The sequence below is a fragment of the Lepidothrix coronata genome, unplaced genomic scaffold (genome assembly GCF_001604755.1).
Source record: "Lepidothrix coronata isolate B3197 unplaced genomic scaffold, Lepidothrix_coronata-1.0 Scaffold86, whole genome shotgun sequence".
Classification (NCBI taxonomy): Eukaryota; Metazoa; Chordata; class Aves; order Passeriformes; family Pipridae; genus Lepidothrix; species Lepidothrix coronata.
In genome coordinates, this window is record NW_016690266.1 from 2,664,974 (window position 1) to 2,687,670 (window position 22,697).

At 36.3% G+C, this 22,697-nt stretch overlaps 1 protein-coding gene across 2 annotated transcripts in view; it reads right to left on the minus strand.

Moving 5' to 3' along the window:
• Positions 1 to 22,697, minus strand: part of DPP10 (dipeptidyl peptidase like 10) — a 265,798-nt gene that overhangs the window by 113,456 nt on the left and 129,645 nt on the right. For both annotated transcript variants that reach the window (XM_017820942.1, XM_017820943.1), the window contains exon 5: positions 13,272 to 13,346. In XM_017820942.1, the coding sequence (XP_017676431.1) occupies positions 13,272 to 13,346 (75 nt within the window). The remainder of the gene's footprint in view (positions 1 to 13,271; positions 13,347 to 22,697) is intronic.

Sequence of the window (22,697 nt, forward strand, 5' to 3'; positions counted from 1 at the left end):
GTGTTTCTTCTCGTTCATTTGCTTGTCACATTTTCAAGTTCTAAATTTCCATTTCAATGTAAGGTTCCAAAAATTATTGGAACACTAATATAAGCAAAATCACCCATATAGACAGCCTTTCCCTGAATATTCAAAACAGTTAATGATGTTGTGTTTTTTTGGAATATTATACAAATAGGACATAAATTGCAATGAGCTGCAATAACTTTAATGCCAAGCTCATATTTAGATTTTTACTTTCCTATGAGTGTTCACTGCATGATGATTTTAACTTCATCTGAGATACTGAAAAAAAAAATTATGGCACAGCCAAAGCAGATGGCTGCTGTAATAAATACCACAGCTGAGAGTCACAGTGAAATTCCACTCATGAGAAATATTATTAATATGCAAGTTCACCTTCTTAACTTGATATCTGCCCTTTTGGGGAGGACTGATTTTTACACGCCTCAAGGTGCTGGAAACCAAACTTTGGATTTAATTGCTATATTTTTATATACATAATATATAAATTAGCTTAACTGTTTTTAAGCTTCTTGTATGGAAGTCTTACCAACCATTCACTCCAAATGCTCCTAATCTTTTAACAAAATGAATAATTAAGCCTAATAATACACCATGAAATAGCCCAGTTTTTCATGAATGCATTCAACTGAGTTTTTAATATTAAATATTTTTAACAAAATATGGATATATTGCTAACAGAGATCAACCTTCCTGAATAAGTTTCAAAATATAAAATTATAATGTATATAAATATATTATATATTCAAATTTAAAAACATCTTTGTAGGTAGGACCTCTTAGAGGTATGATGCTTTCATGTTACTAGGGGATCTCTCAATGAAAGCTACTGCACAGATGATTTCTGTGATCAGAGTAACAACTTTTTTTCATATCACCGAGACTCCAGAACCACAAGTACAGCATGATGGGATCACACATGGGTTGAGACTGGGGCACATGGAAAACCAAGAACCATCACCTCAAAAATAAAACAGATCTAAGTTCTCTAACATTCATACAAAAGCCTGGTTTAACTTAAAATTATAAGTACCACTTCAATTTGCTAATTTAAATGTAACTACAGTATATTTATACTATTTCAGGTAAGTTCTTCAACCATTAGGGCAACCCCAGCCTTTCTGGATAATTCCAGATTAAGATAAAACAACATTTTCCAAGAAAAGACTCTTCACCTTTGACCAGCATTCACAGACATGACCAATATAAAACTCACAACAAAGGGTTGAGACCGATACAGTAAATTAAACTATTTACTCAATCCACTAACTGGAAGAAGCCTCCAAAAAATGTTACATTAGTACCAATGATCTGCCCTTAACCTCAAAGACATTTTGATGAGCTAAAAGCACAACTGACACCATGTCCTATAAGATCTTCATTATCCTGTTGTACTAGAACTTGCACTGCTGTTAGTGTAGCTGACTAAAGAAGAATCTGAGACAAAAATAAAGCAGCACTGGCATCATGTGCTAGAGAGACACAAAGTCAGCTCTGCCAGCTTAATTTTCTATATTTTACCAAGGACTGGAATCCAAAGGATTAAGGGAAACATTTGGTCTTGATGATCCTTGTGGGTCCCTTCAAAATCAGGATATTCTGTGATTCTGTGAAACAGCCCAATGCAGATTTACAACGCAAGGACTCCATGATACCAGTAAGGACAAGAGCTAGTGGGTCCATTGCAGCTGCAAGGTATCTAAATGGATAAATAAATAAGCAATCAAGGGCTATAACAGCTTATGTTACTAATTGATACAGCATGAAAACCAGAATAGCTTTTCCACATGTAAACCTCCCCCAGGATAATCTCATCATAGGTACAGACTCTTCCTACTAACCCTCCTCCAAGGTAAGTTTAGAAAAAGGTGAGGTTTTTTGGAAGAATGAACCATATGAAGTCATAAATCCTCCATCAGAACTTGAGTGGGAGTTCGAGCTGTTGAGCAGACTTTGTTAGATCTCAGTTTCAGACACAGCCATCCCCAGGGGAAAGTACAGAGACAAGGAATTATGATAGGAAAGGCTGAAATTCAGATGCGCATCAGTTACTTATTCCCTCTACTCTGTGAGCCCAGCCATCACAGGTAGTGAAGATCACAGAAGGATGCAAAGGCCACATTCACCTTCTAATTCCTCTTTGAACATAAATCCCAGTGGGAGAAAAGCTGATGTGAGTAGGAGTGGCACCAAACCAAACCCAGCTCTCCTTGAGGGAGGAGAAGCAGAGGAATAAACTTGCTGACACTCCCCTATGCAGCCTCTTAATCTTAAAACATGTTAAACACAGCACGTTCATATAATGTCAGCTAAAACAACGAAGGAAGGCTCATAAACAAAACCATGGACAGATGAAGTTGACAGTGACAAGAACTTGAATCAATTCCTGTCTCAGCATCCACAAAAGCAGCTGAAGATCACATTCAGGAAGTTTCCACTGGAGGAAAACGCAGTTTTAAAATATCTTGAAGATAATGAAGATGGCAATTAGAACCACTGTGAGCTGACAGTGCACCAGGGCCAAGTGAATTGCACTCAAAATGCTACAGAAAATAACAATGACAGAAGCAAGCTGTCAGAAATCTGTTAGGACTGTCCCTAAAGAAAGAGAGCACCATGAGAAGCAAGATGACTAATGTTCACAAAGGTGTAAACAACCTACAGATCTAAAGGCCAACTCAAAGCACAGACAAACTGCTGAAAACATTGATAAATCTATCCTCTACAAGATCCTGCTGAAAATCTCTGTTCCTTGTTCATCATCCACCTGGCTGATGCTGTCACACTACAGAGATGACTTTATTACATTTGTGTGATAGGTGGGCAAGGGATGATCCAAAAGCCCATTTTAAAGACAATGGAAAAAGTTCCATTGACTTTAATAGCATTTTCATCAAGTTCAGAAGTGATAAGCACTTTAGGAGCCTGCTAGATAACGGTTGCTGCTTAAATATAATGATATTTCCTTCACAGTGAAAGTGAAAGATTGTGGAAGAAAATTAAATTCTGATGTGCTTGGACTGGTTCTCTGAGATGTGACAAGCAGCTCTGGAGCTCCCGGGGCACAAAATATCTTACAGCTTCAAGATCCTTTTTGTACATGCATTTGGGAAGAGTAGATATTCTCTGTGGGACAGTTTTTAAACATGTTTACTCATGTTTGGACCGCTGCTACAGGCTGTCCTTACTACAAGTACTACACTTGAACTTATCTTTGGAGCGATCAATATTTTCCAAAAAGGTGTCAGGATTTTAAGATTTCAACCTCCTTTTTTTCTGGTTACGAAAACAAAAACCAAAGAAGCTAACACTTTCCCTGCTCCCCCTCAAGAAATTTGAGTAAATGCACAGTACAAAAATTCTCTCCTTCAAGACTAATAACATTTATTAAGAATGTTACAGTCACATTTTTAGATTGTGTATTAAAATTCTTCAGACCAGGAACTTGGAATTTAGAATTAAAAAGAAGCTGCAAGTCTTACCCACTGATCTGAATTTTTTTAAGTCACTATTTTTTTCCAACTTGTCTATTTTAAGCAAAATTTAATTATTATTCAATGTGCACTACTGATAGAACTATGCAGAATAACTGAAAAGCATTTATTTTCCCCCCCTCACATTTTAGAGTAATCGGTTTCAAACAGGTTAGCCAGCCTGTTTGACTATTTAATCATAACAAAAAGTGATTGTGAACCTTCAGTCAAAGTTTACATTTTCCTTTCATCTGATTTTCCTCATTTTTGCAGCACGGAAACAATTCAGAACTTCTTCCTACCAAACATGACCACTGCAGTGAGAACTGTACCCGTTCATGTATCTGTAGAGGAAAAAGATGAAATTTCTAATACACACAAAGGTATGGAAACATTTGGAAATAAGAATCTAAGTGAACATAAAAAAAAAGTTAAATAAAACTATTGAAAATGTTTTAAGGAATATTTGGCACCTTATGAAACTGGACATTTGGGTAGACATTTGCTGTTTGTTCTCCTTCTTGGGAACAGTTCCAAAAAAATCTAAGTTTTTTTTTTTAATCTTTGGAATCTTTATCACAAGGTAGAATAGTGCTCATGTGATCATACTGACTCACACACTCAACCAAGTTGAGAGGATTTCAGGAAGTCATCAGCTGAACTTCCTGCACAAAGCAGGATCAACACTGAATCCAGACCAGGTGTCCGACGGCTTGCTCCAACCAGGTCCTGAAAGTGCCTCTTTGGGCAAAGTCTAATTATGCTTGATTGCACTTTACCAGTGAAATAAGATCTGCAGATAAAGTTTTGGAGTTTTGGTTTCAAGGTAGCATCACTGACAGACTTCAGTCAACAGATGTATGACAAAAAGGATAAGACTGGAGAAGTATTAACCCTTTCTGTTTGCACTTTGTGATGTTATTTACTGATAGGATATTTTAAAACAAATATTTCAATCTATATTTACTTAAATACAAGCATATATATGTATCTTTAAATATATCCTTATATACCATCCCTGCCCCATCCCTGGAAGTGTTCAAGGCCATGCTGGATGGGGTCCTGAGCAACCTATTCTAGTGGAAGGCATCCCTGCCCATAGCAGGGGGTTGGAACAAGACGATCTTTAAGGTTCCTTCCAACCCAAACATTCTATGATTCTATGACACATTAAACGTGAAAAACATCATGGCTCCTCTACAAAGATATTCAGTTCATTTTTTCTAAAGATATTCGAAAAAACAAACTTAAACCACATGCTAGCACATCAGTCAACATCGTGGAATAACTTTGCCTCTCAATTTCTATAATAAGTCAAAACCAAGATACTTTAAAAGATGAGAACTTTAGGCTTCTAGACTGTGCTTCAGCATTCTATTTCATATATGAAATGCATCTGAAAAGATTTTCTAGCAAATGTTGTTGCATTTAGGAAAAAAAAAAACAAACAAACCAGAAACTCACTAAGTCATCCTTAATTTGTAAATCTAATCCATAACACTGCAGTCAAAGAAAGATGTTAATTGATACTAGTATAAAATTCATGACCACTAACAATATATATTATTTTGGCTGCAAGACTAAAATTCTGAATGTGTGATCAATGACTATTTTAAGATTAAGTGACCATTTGGGATTATATTCATCAATACTAATGGTATCTTATTTAAAAGTTTAATGAGAAAGCTATAATGCATATCACACTTCTCAGTAAGATACATTATTATTGAATTTCAGATAGAGGATATTACGAAAAATGAAATAAAAGCAAAAAAACTCCATTCTTTAAAATGGATTTTCTAAGTGTATTGAACACCGAACTGGACTGTAGGCATTTGTTTTAAGTAATTCAATCTTGTTCTTTTCAGTCCATATAGAAAGAGCATGTCTTTAAGTTAGACCTGCAGATATCCTGATACCTACATCATATAAAACATACATGGCATTTCAGTAAAATGTTATAACACAATGGGTCAGTCAGGTCCATGAAGTGATTTTGCTCCTCAGAAGTTATTTATTCATGGTATTTGATGTGAGCCAGCTCTTGTATTTGAGAAATCAATAAATGTAGCAGCTGAAGTAACAATGATTCATGCTCAGGGTAAAACCTGTCAAAACTGAGAGATGTGTAAAATATTCTTTTAGTCCATATTTTTCTGGTAGCAAGGAAGGGAATTATTATTTCTTGGGAACATGGAACAAAGAATCATTAAAAACAGGTGGGTGTATCAGTTGACTCTAGTTGTTTGTGGTGAACTCTGGCAGATTTCAATCCAAATTAAAGCTCTGTTCAGCTTTTCCAGCCTTTAACAGCTACTGATACAGTCTCCAAGTAGGACTCCTAACAGTCCTTGCACTGTTATTTATTCAACCTGTCCTTAGTTGTTTTTGTTTTATCAAAACAGCCCCTTATTTTTTTCATTCAGCATTGCTGAGGGAGACTTATTCTCACATATCTTTGATAAAAATATCATTAATACCCCATCTTCTACAAAGCCTCAAACATTACACCGTATAACTAGCTTTCAGTTGTACACTATTTCTGGTAACAATCATTAGTACACAGAAGATATGTGGAATTAAAAAACAAACAAATAAATACCTTTTAAATACAACTCTTTTCTGTCCATGGGCTGTGATGGACAAACAATGGACATTTCTGGGACATAGCTACATATTATCAATGCACAAGAGAGGAACAGGGATGTCAAAGGGTTGGCAGTTTCACAGCAGAAGCTGGAACTTATACTGTATGAAATAAATCCTTCATGGATTAATGGAGCTGCTGACTTAAATAGTGTAATAATGCCTGTTTCTATAGCATTAGCACAGTGGGATTCCAGTCCCTTTGGATTATTATATGATGTAGGAATACAACCATGCAAAAATCAGAGTTAAGACTGAGTTTCTAAACTGCTGCATCTCAGAAACTCAGCTGGACACCATCTAAGTCCTACTGAAATAACAGTACTCACGCTTGATAAGAATGACAATATTATTGAAAATAAATACCTTTTCTGTCAATAAACATTTTGTTTGAAAAGCTAAATACCCTAGAATCCATTTTTACTGAACAACGGAAAAGTACAATTTTCTTTTCTCAATACTGTCTTTGAACAAGAACTTGAAACATGAATTCTGATTTTTTACCTCTGGCAACTCTAAACAAGGAAAAAAACCCATATTCTATCTACATTAGAATTACTTATTTTGTTTACTTATAAAAAATGAGGTCGAACAGCAATCCTGTAAGCACAAAATGGAATAGAAAAACTCAGTAAGTTATATGAAAAGCAGCAACACCCTGCCTCATGTGGTTTACTATGATTATTTTTTTTAACTGCTACACAAGGCTGAACTTGCATATATGAATCAACATAGAAAAAACAGGAAGTGGATAAATATGGACAGGTATGTGACATGATAGCTACTATATCAGAATTTAAAAAAAACAGTGGAAGCACCCAAACAGTACTCCAGTTTCTCACCTTTCTAGTTCAGAATTTTTTTTAAATGATGTAACTGTGACAGTTCAAACCCTGTTCTGTTGGGGACCACAGTAAAACCCTGGCAGCGCACAGTCCCAAAATCCCACCAGAAATACACCAAAAATTCATACATAATAATGCATATAGAAAGATAAATAATGCACAGGATATGCAGATATTCCAGGTGTAACTTCGAATAAGTAGTAAGGTAGTAATCTGTCTGATGAACTGAATGCAAGTACTTCCAGGACTGCAACTCAGAGATGAAATGTGAAATCTGTTTATCAGACAAATGCTAAACAAACATCAGTGTCCACGATTCTCAGCATGAAATATGCTCTTTCTATTTTCCCCATCTTCTATTTATGGGGACTGGTGGTTATTATGTTTTGCCAATAATTTAGATAAAATCCTGGATAGAAGTGGGATACTGTGTTCGCATGAATAGTCACTCCTATGGGATAATCCATTATAATATGTAGTGGCACAAAATTCATTTTACCAGGTTTTACTACAAAGTACATCATCTCCTCAGGCAAAGACCTTGGCTTTTTATATCTTTAAAATGCCTTGCATATCTGAGGAGCTATAAAAAATAAAGTCAAGTATATGTAAAAGATGAGTAGTATGCCAAGGTAACCTACAGCCCAGCTGTTATGTTACCACATTCTAATCTGACCACCTAAAACTTCAACTCAAAGTAAAACAACAGCCTTTAAAAGGGGGAAATTTGAGCAGCCTGCTTCCATGAATTGCTCAACAGCTGACCTTTTGAGCACCCAATCCTGTCATACCTAAGAGAGGAATAAATATGTCACAAAAACATATTTGCAAGAAATAACTTCACATTTTAGGGGGGGTAACTCACTTTAAATTCCCTTCTTATTTTTTTTCCCTCTCACTACACTAAAGCTGCTAAAAAATGGTTATTTGTGTTCTTGACAACAGACAAAGATAAATGGGAAATTCATGTCTGGATCAGACTTCAATTTACGATCCCATAAGATCAGGAGTATACACATGCATGTTTGCCTCTGGACTCATCTCAGAATGAACAAATGAAAGCTTACCCTGAGGACCCACAGAAACACACATGAATACCAGGTTTATCTAAAGCAGCATGCATTTATGGAGGAAATAGTTGATAGCATGAATTTTGTATCAGATCTTTACTTCAGAGAGAGAGCTACATAAAATACTGTTGGTTTAAAAAGTCTTTTATTATTCTTTTGTATGAAATAATCTTGGTGAGAAAATATTGTTTCCATGTGTTAGATGACAGATTTCATTTCATCTTTGTCATTTAAGTCTCCAACCCTTAGCTGGTACTCCAGATAATGCTCCTCAAAGCCAGACTTTCATAAGCACTGTATATACTATCCTGTTGAAAACATCTGCACACATTAGAAACAGTGTCATGATAATACGACATAATACCAGGTTATTGATGTCTTTATCCTTTAACTTTTGCTGAACAAAAATTCAATAACGAATTTCACTGACCAAGAGGTTTACTGACAATTGGACATTTAGTTTCCACCTAACTGGTAGAGAGATAATCTCCTACTGCAGAACAGATAATCATAATTTAAGACTTCATTGAATTTTGCCCCTCATGGATTCTTCTAATCTGCAGACAAACTCCTGAAGATCCCTTCAGTGCACTCGAGTAAGCCAGTACCACAAGCAAGCTCTAAAAGCTTGATGAGAATGTCACTTGTTGCTGTTTGTCCTTTACTTGCTGTAGACTGTGGTCAGTACTCCCTATCATTACCCTCTAAAAATAGACATTACAGCAGCAAAGTGATTAGCACACAGCAGAGAAGTAACTTGGGGTTTCTTTGCTTTAAACACTATATTGGACTCTCATTTTTACTTCAATACATTAAACTAAAAATACTCAGATACGCTTTTAAAATATTTTTCACTCCTACTGAGTGAGTGATGGTAAGATCTAAAATTATTTTTCTCCCACCTTTCTGAAAAGGATTTGTGTTCCTCTTCATCCTGATCTTACCATAAGAATTATTAGAAGGTATTTTCATGGTGCATTAAGCTAAATGCATTGTTTCATTAGAACTCTCTAGCTAAAAAAGAGATTACAGTTTGAAGCCCTAATTCAGGGAAAGATTTCCTTTTTTAGACAGTATATAATACGCTTGCACTTCTAAACTAGAGCTGAACTTTAAACTGTGTTTAAGCACATTTCTGAACCTAAAAAAACTCCCACATAATTAATCTTGTTGAATTACTTGAAAACAGAAATGATGCATTATTAATAGAAAAGAGAACAAAGTAGGAAAAAATCTTGAAATTTGGTATTCAAAAGGAATTTGAAAGCAGAGAGAAGGAAAGTACAGTTTGTAGGAAAAAAACTCACAAAATCACAAGGAAGGGCTATTAAATCAAATGAAGAAAAAGAGGATCTGATCTCATCTACTTCATTTGCTCTTCTGTGGCACATTGTACTCTACAAAGAGCATGGGGAGAAAATGCCCAGGATGTCTGAGCAAAAAACTCACTAATATCTGAATAAAACTTACTTTCATTTCATGTGGAGTCCATGAACAACTTGCAAGGTATAACCTGCTAAGGGACATGGAAATTTCCCAATGGTAAAAGAATTTCAAAGGACATCAGTGCTCACTGTTCTGCAAGTTTCAGCCCCATTCTTTATCACTGATGCAAGAACAGAGGGTCTGATTTCCACTTTCTAATCAAAACATAAATCAGGTTTTGGTAGTTGTGAATAACACCACTAGAAGAGTGAGAAAAATTTTAAATGTCATTTTAACACAGTCCTTATTGAAAGCAACAGTGAAATAACCTTTCCTCTCGAAATCTCAACAGGCTTAGTTACTCTGTCTCTCAGAGAGTCACATTCTTTGCTCACACCTTGACAGTTTTCAAAGGAAAATCAAAAAGATACAGAAGTGCAAAACTGTCCTCTCTCACATACAATATGTATAATAACTTCCCTGATGCTGTGTTCCCACTGTCCCAGAAGAATCAGGATGGCACAATATTCAGCAAGAATTTCTCAAATTAGATTCTACTTAGTGTTGCCTTCCAAAATGAGACTTTTTGAGCGATGTTCACCAAATTATGGCAAGCAACAGAAAGAAAGAACATTATACACTACACACAGTCGATCCATGGAAGTTTTGGCAAAGTCAAAAAACTCAGAGAATTGATGAAAGCATTTCAGAAGTGTGGAGAACTATGGAGTACTGCAGAAAAGAGCACAGAGAAAGTACCTTCACAATTGCCACAGCCTTGTGTTACAGCAGAAAACTCCTGATAGTCACAGGGATTATGCCAGCAACACCAGCTTGGGTTCTCTGACCTGCTATGATGGAGATGGAGGGAACCCGATATCCGGAAATCAATTTACACCACCTTGAATTCCTTAGCAGAAGAATTTTCTTCCATATTATTTTTATAGATCTATACTAAAACAGCTGCTATGCCACATGAAATGCTTTTCTTCCTTCTATTAAGCACGATTTAAATGATTCATTCAATTATTACTTTTGTATTCAAAGATGGCTTATTTTCATGCAGATTTATGTTCTGTTATGCGTAGAGGACATTCTTAATTGTGCTGAAACAACTGCAAATTTAATTAAAGTTTGCCATTCCAAGCATAAAATAGATTAAAGAAAATGCTGACAACAGTAAAATAAATATTCAACTATTTAATTTAACTCAACATTTATTTTTAATCCAAACATCAAAATAACCTCGTTTCTAATTACAGTTTCATGACAAAATGTCTGAAGAGCATTTGTCTCTATTTTCCTCCAATCTGTTCAGCAGAAACACACTAGCTTATTTATAAAACTGTTGATTAATAAATCTGTTCCAGCTGTATTACTGTATGTTACAAAGAGCACAGTCTGATGTATGTAAACAACTGTTATAATTTTAACATCCCAAACTCTTGAGAGTCTGCAAAAGCAGAAATCCCATCAAATACATTACAGGGCAATTATAGACCTAAACCTTAACAAAGAAGGGAAAATAAGGGTCAAACATAGTAAAGTCCAGAGGTCTGTGGCAATCTATAGTAGATGGTGAGATCAATTAAATGCCTACAATAAGTTACATGTGGTTCCTTGAACTGGATATTAATAGAGTCAACCCTGTGTTGTAACACATGACAACAAACAACTCCTCAGTTTCATAAAAAGTTACACTCAAAAGAGGTATGAAGAAGGAATTCAGCCTGATCCTAATGAAACTAATTTAAAACTCTCCAATTACATTATGCTGTTTAGTATTGATTTTAATTTTACAGTCAATAAATTTAATAAATTATAGTTAACAGCTGAGGGAACAAGTAAGGTAGACAGGTTGATTTCCCTTCATCCCTACTCAGTAAGTCTGTCTCTGACTGACAAAGAAAAAATTGAGAAGGCCCAAGAAGTATGAACACTAACTTAACACTTTGTGTTATTTGGAAGCATTAGTTATGAAAAAATATAAAGGCTTCCCAAGGCATTGCATACCTTTTCTCCAACAGATTTAGAGCAAACAGAAGTGCCTTACCAGCCTAAGAAATATCCCAAGAAACAGAAAATTTGGAAGAAAAAAAGGTTTTTTACCAAATATTCACAATAATTTTTTTTTTGCAACTTCTGAATGAATTGGCTCACACGATTTTTGGTTATTTTTCCTTTCACCTTAAGCAACACATTCTTCTCAGGAGCTAAGAGACTTCAGTGGTATTATTTACATCTGAGTGACAACATCCAGCTATTACAAATTTTAGCACCATCACCAGCACTTCTAGAAGACACAAAAACCACAGTATGTGTCTGGTTTGAAAGCCATGAGCCCAGCTGAAGTAGTCAAGAGTAAGCAACACAAGCCTCATCCAAAGCCATGAGGAATACCACCACAAACTGCTTTTTGCCTGCTCATTTCTCATTATAATTACTTCTTGTCAATATGCGTGAGCAAAGGAAATGGCCAGACGGAAAACGTAAATGTTGCAAACCTCTTTCCTCTATGTAACTCGACTGAGAAAGGATGGAAAAATATCTTTTTTGCAACAAAATCAAAAATGAAATACAGAAAGGGAGTTCTACTGCAAAGGGAGGGATAGATCCAGCAAGCATTGAGAGCTATTTGCATGTCAATGGACCATCTTTGTTGTGGGGCAGGGGTTCATCCCTGATGCCAACACATTTAGATGTAATAAAGTGTGATACTTTCATGCTTTATATATGCTACTGCTCACAAAATCTCAAACAAAAAAACCAAACACTCAGAATTAAAGTTTCGATAGAACAAATGAGGAATTTAAGCAATTATGAGGGATTATTAAACTCTTTCACAAAATAAGAACCAATCAAAAGGGAAAACAGCAAGAAGCAAGTATACTTCAGACAGGAATCAAATTGGAGCTCTTTATCACAAAAACAGTGAACTAAACAACAGCAGCTCTTTCCTAATGATATATACATACATACTGTAAAAAGAGCTTCATCTGGAATTCCTTAAAATTGGTACATGAAAACCCTACTTGAATACAAGTAATAATACAAAGTGAACAAATCACTTTACAACATCTTTAGAACAAACAAAACAACCCAACTTGTTTGAATAATCACTGAGTCCACCAAGCCAGAACCATTCTTTCATGAAAAACAGTTCATATTTTAATAGCACTTTTTTATACAAACATCAATATGCAGAGAAGAAATTCATAAAACTATTTTTTTTGTGTGTTCAAAGATTTATTTTAGAAAACGCTACACGGTATTATTGATCAGAACTCTTTTTGACAACATAATAGCCTATAAAATCTCTAAATACTATAAGAAACAAAGAATATACTGCATTATATAGACTTTCAGACTATCAGGCTTCAGACTACTGAAGCCAACAATAAAACTTTCATGACATGAGTCAGTCTAGATTTATTTTTTTTAGTATAGTCCATAAATGACCTGTACAGCTGCTTAAAACAGTAGAAACATCAAAAGATAGGCTTTCACATAAACAGCAAACAGAGCAGTTTAAGTGTCATGAAAGCTCTACTGCAAAAACCAGCAAAGCCCTTCAGAGGAACCATGGTAATTTACCTCCCCTGAGAACCTTGCAGTACTTCCCTACACACTCAAATACAAACTTCCCCATCATTGCATCGGAAGGTTTTGGGAAGAGAAATCTAGTACATAAATCCTATTATATTATGTGGGATCACAGATGAAACACAGAAAACAATGGTTTCAGAGTTTTAATTTAGAGGCTTTTTGATTAATAATAGTTGACTTACCTGTTTAACATCATAAGCAAGAAGAACAAATCTTAAGTCTGGTGAAACAGAGTATCTTGATGCTTTGAATGTTACCTGCAATGAAGTGACAATAAAAGTGAGATTGCTATGGGAAATTTTTTTCCCAAATTGTCTTACAACTCACTTAAGACTTTCCCATTCATAAGACATATTTGGTTTAGAACACTGATGTAATTTTCACAAAAGGACTCAAATAATTCTTAGCCTAATTAGCTGGTATCACTACAGTGGCAACAGATGAATCTGGCTTCAACACTAAATACTAATTAAGAAGCTGATGAGTTTTTTATCATCACTACAAGCATTAAGCTCAAGGATAACAACTATAACCAATTCATCTATAGAGGATGAAGGCAGACACTTTGGTTAGTATGTACTTCAGGAATGATTATAAGAGAGATTCATAACTAGGTTAAGCGTTAAAGATAACACACAAGAAAAAGAATAGGTGTACAACAAGTCCCTATTGCTTTTCTTTTAACACCACATACATAAACATTTTGCAAGACAACTTGCACTAAAGCAAAAATCTTTCTTATAAGAAAAAAAGTTCTCTAGCAGAGAGCAAAGTGAAACATAAGCTAGCACTATAAAACTAATAATCCTTTACATCTCACCAGGACTACATGACACCCAATTGAATTCAAGGCTGTAATTTAATCAAGGGGTAATGCTGTTGTCAGAAATAATTTAATGCATCTAATGCATGAGAAAGATAAGAATGTGCTTTAAAGGGCACTGAAGGAAATAATTTTAAATTAATCTCAAGACATCTATTTGCAGAAGGAAAAAAAAAAGGGAGATGTGAAAAATCCAGATAAGAATTAAAAAAGTAGGACAGAAAAAAATAACTGAACCACAAAGGTGCAAGATGAAAACAAATAAATTAATAGCTATGCAGAACAAGTTCTATCCACTATTCAAAGGAAGACTTTCCCTTATTTTATTTCTTAAGCATTTGTTCTGCTTAATCTAATCCCACAGCTAAACTAATGAATTCAATGGGGGTTTAAGGTACCCAAACCAGAAGTCACAAAGTAATACATTCAGAGTAGCTAAGGAGTAATCTACAACAACAACAACAACAAAATCTTCCAATCAAGTGAAAAGATGCTACGTTTTGATATACAGATTAAACTCAGACTCCCAGGTATTAGAATCAAACTATCCAAAGACATCAAAGGGAAAAAATTAGTTTTGAAGATAAATGGTATTAGATTGATGCAGCAGTGTAACAGTATCAGAAGCCAGAAGACAAATCTGCAGACTTGAGGAAAGTAGATGGAAAAAAAACCAACAACCAAACCTCAGACCTGACCATCTTTAAGCATAAACTGTGTTAATGCTAATCTATGAATAACATTCCCTTTTCTTGGCATTTCACTGAAAACATTTTTAGACATGAAATTTCTCCTCTTTCTAGCAGTATATTAATTATTGCCCCCCTACCTCAGTTTTCAGCAATATATAACCCAGGCAACTTTCCAAATTCATTCTCAGGGCATGCAGTGCTTACCATTTCATACATTTAGTAAGAATCTTCGGTCCCTGATTATGCCACCTTACAAGTAATGAGGTACTTCATGCAGACAGCTGAGTAGCTCAGCTGTAAGCTGTTGGCAGTTTGAGGTAACAGCAGCAAGAACAACTTGCATATTATATTCTATATCCAAGTATAGAGTGTTGTGGGTTTGGGATTTAAAATCATTTGAATCCTACTGAAGATGACCTTGCTCATTCAGCTGGCACTCACCTGCAGAATTCTGCTTGCCTCTAGAAATGTCTCAGACACACGATGTACATGCAATGCCAAAAGATGTAATTTTTTTAATTGAAGATAATGGTTTTGGCAAAATAGTTTTCTTTTTGTTGGTATAATGTTTTTTTCCTTGGTAAAAGGAGTATAAAGCTGTTTCATACTTTTTAATATTTTACTTCAGAAATAAGAAGCTAAAAATTGACCAGCAGAAATCACATACTCATTGCCAAACTTGATGGCAATGCTGATTTCTTTACATTATTATAAAAACATAATTAGCTCATTTAAGTTGGATTTAAAATCAAGCCTTTAATGAAATAGATGTTTAATTCTAGTAGAATTGCAAGAGATTTAAGTAACTTAAAGTCACTTAAAGGGATTAAAATTTTCTTTAGAGTTCTGGCGCTGGGGTTGTTTTTTGGTAAGGACAAGCTCAATTTTGGCAATTCATTCAGAAACTGCCTTCTCATATTCACAGAAGAAGCCCTTCTAGATTAACAGTAGGAAATAAAGAAAAATCACCTGACTCCTTCTTCCTGCCTAACATGGCAAGTAAGCTCAGGATCTGTGAGTCACTAAAACAAAAGACATTTCACTATTTCCCCACAACCATGCCTAAGGTATTTCATCAACCAAAAGATGCCTTACTCTACGACTGAGGAGATTAGATCAGCTGGTGATGAGCTTAAAAGAAAACCTCAGTCCCTGCTGTAGGAGGTGAGATCTATGCCACTCAAGCTCCTGGGAGATTATCTATTGAGACATTCACTATAGGGATTAGATATATTTATTAATTAAAAAGAAGTTTGTGAAGACTCTAACCCCAAGGGTTTGTTTTCTTCTCAGGAGAACATATTTTTGAGTTTGAAAGAAAGTGTTGGGAAAATATCATATTGGAAACCCATTGAGAATTAAAAAACTTTTAGTGTCTTGTTGTCAAAAATCTGGAGGATGGTTGTTCTGTTACCGTGTCTGTGTATCCAAAATCTCTCAAGCTTCTTGCTTTGTCAGGAGCTATTGAGCCTTCATTCAGGAAGACAGACCTAAATACTGCTCCTTACTATGCCTCTATGGTTTAGCTGTGTTTGATCTCTTAAGAAATGTAGTTCTGGACAAATAAGCTCGGAAACAGGGAGAAATAGAGCTGCCTAACTAGGCCCAGTCCAGGGATGCAGAAGCAGGGCTGCTTTCCCCCTGCATCACTGCACAGTATGAGCTAGTCAGGGGACTGGGAGTAATTCAACACTGTGCTGTCCTGTGCACTCCATACCTACCCTTATCCCTTTCCAAACCACAACAAGAGGCAAGGCACAACACAAGAAAGGGAAGGTAATTTCCTTATTTTCCTCTAGCTTTACCTAGCCACATCAAGACTTGAAATCCCTGTGAAAACCATCAGCTCTATGCAATTAGAAAACATTTCGACTAGAGAAATTGCTGTAATCCTTAAATTAGTTACATTTCCAGCTGTTGCATGATTCTGAGCGAAAAAAATGTTTTTAAAACACTTGTACACTGTCTTCCCTGCCTAATTCACAAACCTGCCATCCATTCCTCTTATACTGCTGCAGTTGACATCACTTTTTCAGACATGACTGATCTTATTCTTCACTCAACCAAAACCCCCACAGATTTATAATTAGGCCTAGCCATATGAAACATTGCATTTCTAGGTTTCTTTGAAATACCTCACGTGATAAGAGTTTTAACTCTTCTCCTGACAATGATGCATGATGTGATGATCCCATGGACAAGCAATGACTGCTATTCTCACTGTCAACATAGGTTGCAATGGTAAAATCCAAATGGAGGCAAAAGGACACAGAGCATTTAAACAGACTTTTGCCCTTCACCTTTCCAGCTTCCTTCTTTCATCCACATTCAAATATTGTGAAATCATAGTTTTGCACATAAAGAACTGGCTTTTCTTCCACCTTTCCATATGGATGCTTAAAATGGAACAAATATTCCAATGAACAATATATCCTCAACTTTGATTTCCTATGTCAATATTTTGCATTGATGATTTTTTTTTCACTTTGCATTTTCTATGGTTTTTGCTGTTAACAGAAATACCAGTTATGGGTGTGTTTAGGAGAAGTTTTAGGTTTGGTTTAGGCTCCACATCCTCAACAAGGACCCCTAAATATCGGCTCCCTTTTATTTCTGCTGTTTTCTTAAAGCCTGGTTCTGACGTACTGATGTACTGGCTACTTCCTTCATCTTTCCCCTATTCTTTCACCTGCCATAAAATGTTGGTTTTACTATTTTTGTGGATTTTAACTACTATAACATTTACCTCATCAAATATCATTTTCCATATCAAAAATATGCTGTAGAGCAGATAGATGGAAGTTACCTGCAATATAGTGTAACCCAGAGTTTTAAGAATGTATTCATAATATGTAAAATACTTTATAATATTCTTTTTCCATAGTTTCAGTAGGATAGCTTTCAGTGAAATAATACATCGCAGTCAAAACTGATTAAAAGAAATTTTCACTGTTGTGGAGCTTATTTGTTGGGTTTGGATTTCGTCCTTTAGTTGTACCCCTCCTCCTGTTTCAGTTTCTTGCGCTTCTGTTTTCCCCAGAGACTTCCATCTTCTACACTCCTATTATTATCCTTCTCCAATTATTGTTTTGTGCTCCCTTTACACATATTTAGGCTGCAAAATTTTTCATTATCCATCTGGGATAAAATATTTCAAGACCTCTGGAATTTACTTTAAAGCTTGGTGGCAATACTACTACTTAGGAAATTATACATCTCTGTTTCACACACCTACAACTGTATCAGAATTTTACCTTAAGGGTATAGCAGGATCTCCCTGTATTGGAGATCATCAGCATTTACAAGTATTCAGCTCAGCTTATCAGACAGGTATTGACCAAATGAGAACACACGGCAGGAGTCAAGTTGGACAGAATTAGAGTGGCTGCAAGACCAGAAGGCATTTGGCACATCACAGTTCCCTAGGGTGGTACCAGCAATCAAGGGATCAATGGGATTCTCCTTTATTACCACTGCTGTGATTGAAAGGAGATGGACAATGGGGAGCCTTGATGAGAGAGCAGCTGAGAGTGGAGCCCAGCATAATAAGGCTTGTAGCAGTAAAAACAGGGCATCTCTGAGAGAGAAAGTCTGGTTGTAATTAGAAAAACTTATGATAATTGGAATGTTGAAAAACTTGGGTTTCCAAGGTTACATTACTTAATGCACCACTTCTTGTGTCACCTGAGCATTTAACCTAGACCCAAACATGTTGCAGTGTTAAGTGTTGTAGCTGTTAAGGCTCAGGATTCCCATCCAGTTTAAAAGACAAATGTGCCTTAAAGCATGATCTAAGCTGACCTCTATGCTATGGATGGGTAGTTCTCAAAAACAGGAACGAAATTCCCAACCCCACCTGAAACTGTAGGACATAAAAATAGACATGAACCAATCTGTGGAGCTCAAAGGGGCCTTGCACCATTGCCTTTGTGCTAGAAAATAACCTCTAACCACTCAGTCATGCAATTTTTTCCCCTCACGTTCCTCATTAATATTGATACAGTTAGGCCTTAACTGTTTACTATATCAAAGAACAATCTTATCAGGAATATTATTTAGAAAAACCCCACACAGAGCTACTCTAACCTGACAGTTTTGCATTTTGGACATTCTCCACTTGGACAAAAAACAATGGGCACCACGAAGCTACAGTGACTGCAAACCCTTTCATCTGTCAGGCTTTCCCACCTTGATGCACAGTGGGGCACTGCAACAATAAATCCTACCTTACTAAACCCCCCCTACTTAAAAGGATTTGCTGAGGGGGTTATTTAACATTTAAAGGAGCACGGGAGAGTAGAGATATTTTACAATATTCATAACCACCTATTTATAACATGTGTGGGTCATTAAAATGTCTAGTGTTGCAACAATTACTAATATTTATGTGGTTATATAATGTTGTTTAATGTATTTACTATTATTCGCCCTTTCATTAATCTCTTATGCAAGGCTCTTAAAAATATAAGCATGTAAACCAGTCTTGCAATTAAATCTACATTAATCAACAAAGGAACTATAACAGCATTATGATGCTGCACTGTGTTTCGTGTCAAAAGAGGAAGGGGATGTGGTGATGGGGAGCACAAAACAACCAAAAAAAAAATCAAAAGGTAGAGAACAAGAAGGGCTGTTTATGAACAACACTCTGTAAAACACCACAAAACACTCTCTGCCCAAAGCTCTGCTTGAACTAAAACTCTCATTCTCTGTCTTTGGTTGCAAGGCCTCCACAGGGTTTACACAGCTGGGCTGCCACAGCCTACTTGTGATTTACGAGCCATGACTACTCCTGCTCTGCTCACCACTTGCAGGCAGGGAGAAGTAATCCTTCTCTCTCCATCCTTGTGTAAAAGATGGTTCACAATAACAAAACAACACAACATATTCCAGGGTATGCTCCCGTGGAAACAGATTTGCAACTCAGTAATAACTTTGCTGTGCACCACAATGCAGTTTCCCCTTGAGCTCACAAACTGAAAACAATTACACTTGTGTTGTCAGGTATTGAAACCAAAACAACAGCCTTTTATCTGATGATTCAAAGTATATCCCATCATCTACACTGGAAAGGCTTAAGAAGCCACATTAGAATTATCTCTGACTGAGGACCCTGGACTGAGTGTTTGTTAGGGTGCACGCATGGTATCCAAATAATTTTGCACATATGCACTACAAAAGCAGTGGAACTGAGCGCTAACTAAAGTTTTAGCACTTTCATAATTATTGGAGCTTTTTGAGAGGGAGAAATGAAGGTAAAATTTCTCCAGGTTTCTTTCAGAGGATTCAACACATTTGGAAAGTTCCATACCAGAACACACAGTCCCCACACACATTTTTTCTCATCTCTGTGTTTGCTTTTTTCATTTTGGTTTTGGTTTAAGGTTTGTAAAACAGATTAGAGAAGCTGAACTAAAGTATAATAGGGGACCAGATGGACAATTTCCCTTGAGCACAAGAATCTATGTGGTCCTCCATGCACTCTTCTCAGTTTAGATGCATCTTGTGGCTGTGCTGTGAGTGAACTGGTAACCTGCTCTTACTGACTTTATGTAACAGTTGATAGCAAAAGGAATAAATCAAACGCTTGTTAAACATTGAAATTACTTAGATGAATGTGGCATAATGCTACTTATTTTGGAGGTGTGATGTGTAATAAAGTACTGCTAAATGCAGAAAAACTGGTAGGCTCGTCACTTAGGATCATGGTGATAGGCATCTCAGATAGATCACAGAGAACATATTGTAATCAAGTATCAAGGCAGCATCACAAACATCAGGATGCCATGCAGAGATTAATGTCTAGGGCTTTTTTTGGCTTCTCTTAAGAGAAGACTTGTCCAGCCTCCAGCTGTTAACATTTATACACCGCTGGCTCAGGACTTTAACTGTTTATCAGACAGCTGAAACAAAATGCACTACATGAACACACTCAGAGGACAAACACATATTAGAAAACATCTCTAAATAATAACAATCAGAGATGTTAATAGATATTCTTTGTGCTTTACAAGCTACCCTTTTCACTCATGGCATTGTAATTGTTATCCATAATATTGGTTTGCTGCTGTTAATTATATAAAGGTCAGATTGTTTTATCAATAGATTGATTATAGAAAAGGATTCCATTTCTAAGAAAGAAGAAGAAAAATTTCTTCTACTTCTGAATAAAACCTGATGAAACTGGAAAAAAATACTGTAATTCAGGAATTTGGAGTAGATACTTCCCCTGTGTAAGAGAAGTGGGCATCTTAGAATGACAAAACACTAGTCTTTTTTCTTTCTGGGTGCATAACTATTATTAAAGATAATTTTAAAGCGTATTTTTTAATCTTTTATATATGTAACATATGTTTTTTTAAAACCTGCAGTCTGCTTTTTTGGTGATGCACCTATATAGTGAGCACAGGAGATCCTCAGTAGGGATAACTGACTTTTAGACAATAAGCAACACAAAGAAGAGTAAAAGATACGTACTTTGCAGGAAAATGGCAATCTCTAAGGTGCAAAAGAAGAGCCAGTGATCTCTAAGCAGTGGAAGACTGCTTCAGGGGTTTAGCAATGAGGGGAAAAAAACCCAAATCTCTTCTGAGCTGCTGTTTCAAATCCACTCCAATCAGGAGTGACAATCAGGAGTCTTTATTTGCCCCTTGCCTCCGTGCAATGAGTTTATCATGGCAGTTCAATTTTCCATGGACAATTATCAATATTACTAAGTAAACACTGTCACTTCTGCCCTATTTGAGCAAACAGGAGAACAAACCCAGATTAAAATCATACTAATAACTCCCAGCAAAAGGTGACTCTTCCATGACTAAAACCCTTTGATAGGGAAGAATGAGGGAACTTGCAGTGCCACTGCATATGTTGGATCTCTACTGTACTTATTATTAATACAAGACATCTCTGAAGAGTCATTAAACCAGCACCATTCTAATTATACACCAGTGATTAAGCAGATGTGACACTGAGCAAGGAAAATGTTTGATTAATGATCCAGGTGTATAACTTTGGAAGATTACATTTAGCAGTGTGAATTAGGGGGCAGGCAAGCTTAGAGGAAGAGGACAGCTTTTGATTTCAGCCTGCCTCTGTAATGTTATGATTTCCTGTTAGGACTGTTGGCCACTGTGTCAACAGACAACTCAGCGCAGAACATTTCCCACTGCTGTCTTCCAAACATACACCAACAAACTTATCGAGCCTTCTGCTCTGTTTTCAGCTTTTTATTATACTTCCATATGAATACTTGCTGGAGTTCACTTTATTTAATTCTAACACTCTAAGCTTTTGACTGTGTAAAGAGAGGACCTTTGCAGGAAAGAACACACTTAGGTTTTTGTTTATCTCTGTTCCACTCATAATTGTTAAATGGTTGCTGGAATATTATCTACTTTGCTTTAGTTTCCCATATTTCTAATCAACAGTAGATATCTAATGTCTAGAGCTCACTCAGTTTGTGTGACTTCAGTATAAGTCAGTTCCATGAAGAGCCCAGAGAAGAGCAACTTTGCAAAAAGAGGTGAAGCTCAGATTATGAAGCAGCCTGTCCACACCAATCCAGTGTTACACGGCAAGGCTGGTTTAGCATAATGGCCCGAATAGCTTGTCATGCTGGCATTACACTTTACATCACATGAGCCAAATAACTGCAACCAAAAGTATATGAATTAATCTGTAAGGAAACTTAAGTCTTGTCATTAAAGCCCTGTTTAATAGCCAGGGGTGCCCAGGCAGCTGCTTGCATTCAAGATATACACTAAAGGCAGTGCATAGGCCTGACACAGTTAATCCTCTACCTGGCCAGGCAAGCGCTCACACACACACACACTCAAATACATGGATAAGAGGGAAAGTGCTTCTACACTACTTTTTAGTTTGTACTTCACAGAGATTCACCTTTTCACCCACTTTTAATTGTGTCTGACAGCCTTTTTTGGGCTAAGAGGTACCCTGAGGCACATCCCAGCATATGGAAAGGTCCAGCTCACAGAAAGGGAGCCACACACACACCCCATTAAAATACGATTCTCTCCTCCCTTCTCCTTCATCTTTACACGGACCTAGGAAGTCAGCATCAAGTTCTTTCTCCT